This window comes from Planococcus citri, chromosome 1 (assembly GCF_950023065.1).
Source record: "Planococcus citri chromosome 1, ihPlaCitr1.1, whole genome shotgun sequence".
NCBI lineage: Eukaryota > Metazoa > Arthropoda > Insecta > Hemiptera > Pseudococcidae > Planococcus > Planococcus citri.
The window spans coordinates 74,435,978-74,445,116 of NC_088677.1; the positions used below are offsets into that span (position 1 = coordinate 74,435,978).

A 9,139-nucleotide genomic window follows, 5' to 3' on the forward strand; every position below is an offset into this window, starting at 1 on the left:
AATTTTTGACAGCTTTTGCCTTCGCTTCACTTGTCTCCAATGAGTTCTTTACTTAAACTGAACTTACAGAAACATTTACCATTCACTCTCAAAACAGGATTTCGCCCTCGTTTCATTCGGAACTGTTTGTTTTTCTTTTTCATAATTAAATTTTTCAAAGATCCTTCATTCAAATTCTACAATTTTGAAGCAAATATACATATACAAATTTTTGAAAAAACATTGTGTTTTAAAACCAGTGCAACTTGCGTAAATTTAGAACGAAAAATAATCATTTTGAAATAATCATTACTTATTGCAACTATGTATTATGTATCAATCAACTGGAAAAATTGTCATTTCATTTGAAAAACTTGTTTTCTCATACAAGTTAGAAAATTGTCAGTTCATTCCCTCTTTCTCCGAAGAAACTTCTACTTTTGTTCCCATAAGATTAACTCATTTTTGCGAAATTAAATGAAAGATAAATAACAAAAATCAATTACACAACTTGCATTCGAGTATCTGAACCCGACGAAAAAACAAGAGAAAGATTCTGAAGGGAGAAAGGAGGGGTTGTGAAGGACTCATTTGGTGCATTCACCAGGGTCCCCCAACCGACCTATTCCGCGCCTGATTTCACACACTGTACATATAATATAACATAAATGCTCATGTTTTAAAATTGAGTTTCAATACAACACAATATCTAATATACATTTTTAACATATAACACCACATTTACTAGATGTAAACTAAGTACTTATGTACTACATAATTGAAAATTAAAAATTAAACTTTCACCAGTTGGCCGGATTATATGTACCTATCAGAGTTGCGCATGATTAAAACAAATACATATAAAAAAATTAGTGTTTTAAACCAAAACAAAAAAAGACAAGAAACGTTGAAAACGTTTTCAAACGTGTTTTTTTTTCACCTCCGACTTTCTAAAAAAATAATTTTTTTTCACTATCTCATAGAAAAAAAGGTGGAATTGAATGAACTAGATGTTTCGATTTTCATTTTTCTTCCTGTACTTTTTTTTAGACAAATTTTGTGTTTTGATTGTAATTTTCCAATATTTGTAGAGCCTTATAGCAATTTTATAATGTTACCTACATCTTAAAAATTGATGACTACCTACATAACGAATATTTGAAAAACTGAATCCAAAACAATTAACAATTGAATTTGTGTTTAAAAAGCATTTTGAACATACATTTTCAAACAAGGGGAAAAACTGTTTTAAAACAATATTTTTTTTCAAAGGAAACACGTTTTTGTACAATTCTGATAGGTATACTACATTGAGGAACGATGAAATGTACTACCAAACTACAAAACTATACTACCTATACTAATGTTGGGTGGGCAGTTTCTTTCTAATGTTGGTTACTTGGTCAGCTCTAACTAAACAATAACAAACTACAAGATAAAATAGTAAGATGATAGGTACAAAAATCTGAAGAAGTTTTCAAGCATACCTTTCCGATTTCCTGGCTCTTTTTTTTTTCGTGTGACATTACTGGGAGACCTCTTTGATTTTTTTCGTTTTTCCTGGTGCTGCTTCGTTTCCTCCAGCTCATTCTCCATGTCGCTGATATTCATAAGTTTAGCTAACATAGAAATAAAGTGTAAATTAAAACACAGGCATAATTGAAGTGAATAAAAAATGAAGGTAGGTATAGTGATTTGTATTATTACATTATGAAATGCGTGTGTACCTACCGGAGTTATTCAACGAGTTGTCATCGATATTCACAGTTTCCATTGAAAATTCATTCGGGTCTATGTCAGCATCTCGGATATCCAAAATTTCAGCTAATAAGTATAAAAATAAAGTGCAAATTAAAACACAGGCATAATTGACATGAATATAAATATAGGTAGGTAGTACTTGTATTATTAATTTATGAAATGCGTGTGTACCTACCGGAGTTATTCAACGAGTTGTCATCGATATTCACAGTTTCCATTAAAAATTCATTCGGGTCTATGTCAGCATCTCGGATATCCAAAATTTCAGCTAATAAGTATAAAAATAAAGTGCAAATTAAAACACAGGCATAATTGACATGAATATAAATATAGGTAGGTAGTAACTTGTATTATTAATTTATGAAATGCGTGTGTACCTACCGGAGTTATTCAACGAGTTGTCATTGATATCCACAGTTTCCATTAAAAATTCATTCGGGTCTATGTCAGCATCTCGGATATCCAAAATTTCAGCTAATAAGTATAAAAATAAAGTGCAAATTAAAACACAGGCATAATTGACATGAATATAAATATAGGTAGGTAGGTAGGTAGGTAGGTAGGTTGTGATTTGGATCATTAAATTATAAAATGAATGGATCCTTAGTTACTTACCTGAGTTATTCTCCAGCTCATCTTCGATATGGTCTACATCCATGTCCATTGCACATTTGGGAATTTCTACAAAAATGAGGTTAATAAATAAATTTTGCTGAAATGTAAGCCTGTTGATAGCCGTTACAGGACATAGTTACGACGTTACGAGTATCAATAAATTCTTACTTAAACAGGGGAAGGCATCCGCTTTGAGAATTGATCTCAAGTGATCCCTCTCAGCTCCTGGCACTCGTTGATTATCAGGAAAATGTTCATTACAAACACGGTAACTTTTCCGCACATTTTCTTGACTTTTTAGATGTAGGTCTGACCTTCCCACTTGCTGCAGCCACAGTTCATATCTCTGAAATAAAATTACAATAAATACTCATGTGCATAAAGCTTTGATTCAAATACGATGTTGATTTGAAATACCTACCTACCTACTAAACAAACTATTTTAAAATAATTTTTCAATCTCTTTTTATAATTATTTTGCCACTACCTATACATGTACGCATTAGGGTGGTCCTTATTTTTGAAGTTGGGATTTTTTTCGCTCCCACCCCCTACAGTGGTGACCTCGGGTGAGAAAATAATTCCCTATTTTTTATTTTTTCCATTTTCGAAAAATTCGGGCTGCGGTGCAGTGGGCCCCTCAATTTTCAAAAATTTGAAAAAAAACCTAATTCAAAGAAAAGTTTTTGAAATTCCAAATTTTCTAGTTCCATCATCTCTAGAAGGTCCTTTTTGAGTAAAAAAGCCTCTCATGGTGATTTTAGCCCCCTTCTATGAAAGCCAAGCTGACCCCCCAGAATAGCTGAAATTTGTATATTATGTGAGATGTCCTAAAATTGGTTGTTTTTGGTCTTTCCTCCTTCCAACCCCACAAAGTGTTGTCGTTTGGTGAGAAAATAATTCCCTATTTTTTATTTTTTCCATTTTCAAAAAATTCGGGTTGCAGTGTGCCCCTACTGCCCCTCAATTTTCAAAAATTTGAAAAAAAAACCAATTCAATGAAAAATTTTTAAAATTTCAAAATTTTGACTTTTTGAGTTCCATTGTCTCTAAAAGGTCCCTTTTGAGTAAAATAGACTCTCATGACGATTTTAGCCCCCTCCCATGAAAACCAAGCAGACCCCACCAGAATAGCTGAAATTAGGAGGAAAGATCAAAAACAACCAATTTTAGGACATCTCACATAATATACAAATTTCAGCTATTCTGGGGGGTCAGCTTGGTTTTCATGGGAGGGGGCTAAAATCACCATGAGAGGCTTTTTTACTCAAAAAGGACCTTCTACAGATGATGGAACTCGAAAATTTGAAATTTCGAAAATTTTTCTTTGAATTAAGTTTTTTTCAAATTTTTGAAAATTGAGGGGACCACCGCAGCCCGAATTTTTTGAAAATGGAAAAAATAAAAAATAGGGAATTATTTTCTCACCCGAGGTCACCACTTTAGGAGTGGGGGTGGAAAAAATCGCATATTTTTTTTTGCCATGTAGTTAAGGACCACCCTAGTATGCATACTTGAAAGTACTTAGTATGTAACAACATTTTCAAAATGTGTGATGAACTCTGAGAGATGAATTTTTCAAGGGACCTCCAATTTTTTATCATTTATCACTTGCATATGGCTATTTCAACGTCAAAAATAGAATATTTGCCTATCAATTCAGCTCTGAAGTCAACAGAGGGTACTTATTTCCAGGTAAAGTAAGTGAAATACCCTTCTCAGATTTTTGACATTTAGCTGAAGCACTGTTAGGAACTTTTATGAAAAAAATTTGAAACCAAAATAATTTCTCCGCCTCACCTCTCATGACCACAATTACAAAAAAAATACTTTTTTGGGATAAAAAATCATACTTTAGCGAGTTTGGATTAAAAAATTTTGGATTCATCGAAAACATGTGTAAGAGACATGAGTCTAGGCACATGAATTGTTTTAAAATTATTTAGTCCTCCAGAGGGGGAGGGGGTAGATATTGACAAGATACGTTTTGAAACCAGCATATATCAGAACCTAATTCTGGTACAAAATAATTTTTTCTCCTAAAAATATGTTTACATGAATAGGTGCTATTTTCATAAATTGTTTTCAAATTTTTCCTCAAAGGGGGATCATCCTCAAAAATTCAAAAAAATTTACGGTGTTTTTCTTTTTGTAATTAGAATGTGCGAAAAAGGTGAGCAACACTACATGCGAAAAATTCAGTGTGATGTTTAGTAAATATTTTGTATGTGTGATTTTTAAGTAATACATATTATAGTCCAGTCATTTTAGCAAAATTTTTAGTCGAACCTCGAGAAAATTAGGGGCAAGCTGAATTTTACATTAATTTGTTCAGATTGGTCTCTAAAACAACCCATCAAAAGTTGCACACTGCAACTTCACCGCTACCCCCCCCCCCCCCCCGCAAGAGGTCATTAACCTTTGCCGAAACATGTTTTTCGGCTTTATCGCCGAAATGAAGGGTCCTAGAGGGAAAATGTTCGAGTAAATATTATTCTACGTTAAATTTCCTATTACCATGACCAGTTCAGTTTTTCCCAAAATGGCGATTTCACCCTTAGTAAGGAGGGGATAAAGTTGTCAATTTTATGGAAATTGTTTTAAAAAATGAAAATCGACAATTTAGAACGTGAACTCGGTTGCGGGTACACTCGAAAATATTTTGACCAAAGTTGCACACCACAACTTGTATGCTACCCCCGCAAGAGGTCATTAACCTTTGTCAATCTACGTTTTTTTGCAATTTAACCGAAATGAACGGTCGGAGGGGAAAAAGTGATTGAACTAAAATTGTTCTACGTTAAATTTCCTATAAGCATGACCCGTTCAGCTTTTTCCAAAATGGCGATTTCACGCTTACTGAGGGGGGAGAGGGGTAAAGTTGTCAATTTTATGAAAATTGTTTTACAAAATGAAAATTGACAATTTGAAACGTGAACTCGATTCAAGGTACATTCGAAAATATTTTGACCAAAGTTGCACACCGCAACTTGTCCGTCACCCCCCCCCCCCCCACCGCAAGAAATCATTAACCTTTGTTAATCTACGTTTTTCGGCTATGCCACCGAAATGAAGGGTCGGAGAGATAAAAGTTTTCTTTTCTATTTTGAAAACTAAAAATGTCAAAAATTTCCTAGGACACTCAAAATGCCTCCCAATTGATTTTTTTGTTCGAAAATGGGCTGTAAGCCAAAAATCGTAGCTTTTTATGTTGATTTGTTCGCGAACTGCTGTTCATTCACATATTTTTTCAAAAAACCTCATCGGAGAAAAGTTTGAATTTGAACCAAACGAATTTGAAAATATGTTTTCAAATTAGGTACCTAATCGAAAGATACACCAAGATAATGAACCTTTTATTCTTTGATACAAATTATTCGAAAACAAAAAATTTTAAAAATTCGATGGAGTCTCTCGAATTCTTTGAAACCACAACCTATCAATTCAAGAGGTCAATAATGGTGTTTAGAAAAACAAAATTGAAGTGAGTTTATTTGATTCCCCTCGATAAATCTTTATTACAAATTATAATCATTACCTTACATTGGTCACCTGGGCAGCCATACCAGTGGAATCTTTACAACCCTGGAAGAGCACAAAGGGTCTCTAATATTCGGTCAAAATTTGAAAGTGAAATGACATGTTGTCTGTGACCATCTCAATGAGACTGAATTCAAATATTGGTTTATTTTTTCATTTTGACTAATCAGCTGGACTTGAACCCACCTCCCTCCTTCACCCTCTGATACCTAGTACCTTTATTTTTCAACACATTTTTCTGCTATTTAATCAAGTTTTAACTTTTAACAATTTAAAACATGATTTTCTGGTGTTGATTTTTAGAGATGTTTTTGGGATTTTTAAATTTTTTTCAGGCAGAACTTACTAAAAAATTACCTAAATCAATTTCTTGATTTTTTCAATGTTTTATAGGTACCTATTCAACATACTTTTTAAAAAAATTTCTAATGCTAGGTGTCGTTTTATTCTTTTTTTAAAAGCATATTACCTATACAACAAAAGCAAATAGGTACCTACCTAATGAGAAAGTTATGGCATAGAAAGTTAAGTATCATCTTTTCAGTTTGAAAAATTATAATTTCATCAAATTTTCGTTTTTTAGAATATTTTTCACAATTTTTTTCAAATTTTTAAAATGTTCATGTGACACCTATCTAGGTATTTATCAAAAAAGCAAAATCAGTTTTTTAATTACTTTTTTCAATTTGAAACACTTCCACTGTAAGGCTGAAATTATGATTACGCAAACAACTGCTTATAGGAAATTTGACTTAGAATAATTTTAGTTCAATTACTTTTATCCCTCCGACCCTTCATTATACTTAACTTTCTATGCCATAACTTTCTCATTAGGTAGGTACCTATTTGCTTTTGTTGTATAGGTAATATGCTTTTAAAAAAAGAATAAAACGACACCTAGCATTAGAAATTTTTTTAAAAAGTATGTTGAATAGGTACCTATAAAACATTGAAAAAATCAAGAAATTGATTTAGGTAATTTTTTAGTAAGTTCTGCCTGAAAAAAATTTAAAAATCCCAAAAACATCTCTAAAAATCAACACCAGAAAATCATGTTTTAAATTGTTAAAAGTTAAAACTTGATTAAATAGCAGAAAAATGTGTTGAAAAATAAAGGTACTAGGTATCAGAGGGTGAAGGAGGGAGGTGGGTTCAAGTCCAGCTGATTAGTCAAAATGAAAAAATAAACCAATATTTGAATTCAGTCTCATTGAGATGGTCACAGACAACATGTCATTTCACTTTCAAATTTTGACCGAATATTAGAGACCCTTTGTGCTCTTCCAGGGTTGTAAAGATTCCACTGGTATGGCTGCCCAGGTGACCAATGTAAGGTAATGATTATAATTTGTAATAAAGATTTATCGAGGGGAATCAAATAAACTCACTTCAATTTTGTTTTTCTAAACACCATTATTGACCTCTTGAATTGATAGGTTGTGGTTTCAAAGAATTCGAGAGACTCCATCGAATTTTTAAAATTTTTTGTTTTCGAATAATTTGTATCAAAGAATAAAAGGTTCATTATCTTGGTGTATCTTTCGATTAGGTACCTAATTTGAAAACATATTTTCAAATTCGTTTGGTTCAAATTCAAACTTTTCTCCGATGAGGTTTTTTGAAAAAATATGTGAATGAACAGCAGTTCGCGAACAAATCAACATAAAAAGCTACGATTTTTGGCTTACAGCCCATTTTCGAACAAAAAAATCAATTGGGAGGCATTTTGAGTGTCCTAGGAAATTTTTGACATTTTTAGTTTTCAAAATAGAAAAGAAAACTTTTATCTCTCCGACCCTTCATTTCGGTGGCATAGCCGAAAAACGTAGATTAACAAAGGTTAATGATTTCTTGCGGTGGGGGGGGGGGGTGACGGACAAGTTGCGGTGTGCAACTTTGGTCAAAATATTTTCGAATGTACCTTGAATCGAGTTCACGTTTCAAATTGTCAATTTTCATTTTGTAAAACAATTTTCATAAAATTGACAACTTTACCCCTCTCCCCCCTCAGTAAGCGTGAAATCGCCATTTTGGAAAAAGCTGAACGGGTCATGCTTATAGGAAATTTAACGTAGAACAATTTTAGTTCAATCACTTTTTCCCCTCCGACCGTTCATTTCGGTTAAATTGCAAAAAAACGTAGATTGACAAAGGTTAATGACCTCTTGCGGGGGTAGCATACAAGTTGTGGTGTGCAACTTTGGTCAAAATATTTTCGAGTGTACCCGCAACCGAGTTCACGTTCTAAATTGTCGATTTTCATTTTTTAAAACAATTTCCATAAAATTGACAACTTTATCCCCTCCTTACTAAGGGTGAAATCGCCATTTTGGGAAAAACTGAACTGGTCATGGTAATAGGAAATTTAACGTAGAATAATATTTACTCGAACATTTTCCCTGTAGGACCCTTCATTTCGGCGATAAAGCCGAAAAACATGTTTCGGCAAAGGTTAATGACCTCTTGCGGGGGTAGCGGTCAAGTTGCGGGGTGCAACTTTTGATGGGTTGTTTTAGAGACCAACCTGAACAAATTAATGTAAAATTCAGCTTGCCCCTAATTTTCTCGAGGTTCGACTAAAAATTTTGCTAAAATGACTGGACTAATACCTATTATATCGAAATATAATATCATTCCTGAAACTGCAATAATATTGTGGAATGCATAAATATTATGCCTACTTTTTGGTACCTAATTATTGCCAACTTCGAAAAATCAAGCCGACCCTGACCTCTCAGATTATAAAATTTCAAAAGCTTTTGCCCTCGCTTCGCTCGGGCTACTTCACTTTGTTTTCTTCAACTTTCTTTCTAAAGGATTTTCTCTAAGATCAAAGCAGTAGTAAGGCCAGAAAAATCAAGTGTTGCATATACAAAGTTTTTTACCTCTTGGATTAGAAGATTCCGCTCTGGCCAATTTAATTTTCTTCTCCAAAATTGAAATATTTAAAAAGTTTTCATTAAAATTTGAAATATTGAATCCAGAAATAACGTTTTTTTGACCTCCTGGATTATAAAATTTCAAAAACTTTTGCCCTCGCTTCGCCCGGGCTACATTACCTACTTTGTTTTCTACAATTCTATTTCTAAAAAATTTTCACTAGAATCTAAACACTAGCAACTCCAAGAAATCAATTTTTGACATAAAAAAAGTTTTTACCTCTTGGATTAGAAAATTTCGCTCAGGTCAATTTAATTTTCTTCTCTAAAATTATTCAAAGTAAAAAGTTTTCATTCAAATTTCA

General features: G+C 32.9%; 1 protein-coding gene across 1 annotated transcript; it reads right to left on the reverse strand.

The window, feature by feature from the left end:
• Nucleotides 1–1,613: 1,613 nt before the first annotated feature.
• On the reverse strand, nt 1,614–2,476 carry LOC135842562 (uncharacterized). Its single transcript, XM_065360081.1, has 4 exons — nt 2,356–2,476; nt 2,122–2,214; nt 1,916–2,008; nt 1,614–1,803 (listed from the first exon to the last, which is right to left on the reverse strand). Exons 1-4 carry the CDS (start codon nt 2,402–2,404, stop codon nt 1,688–1,690), a joined length of 351 nt encoding a protein of 116 aa, XP_065216153.1. The 5' UTR covers nt 2,405–2,476; the 3' UTR covers nt 1,614–1,687.
• Nucleotides 2,477–9,139: the final 6,663 nt, after the last annotated feature.

What these genes read in the sequence shown, in the direction of transcription:
- LOC135842562 (XM_065360081.1), bottom strand. Translation starts at nt 2,404, where the DNA reads ATGGACATGGATGTAGACCATATCGAAGATGAGCTGGAGAATAACTCA. An exon ending in TGAGCTGGAGAATAACTCAG is followed by an intron (nt 2,215 to 2,355) that starts GTAAGTAACTAA and finishes TATACTTATTAG; the next exon opens with CTGAAATTTTGGATATCCGA. An exon ending in CAACTCGTTGAATAACTCCG is followed by an intron (nt 2,009 to 2,121) that starts GTAGGTACACAC and finishes TATACTTATTAG; the next exon opens with CTGAAATTTTGGATATCCGA.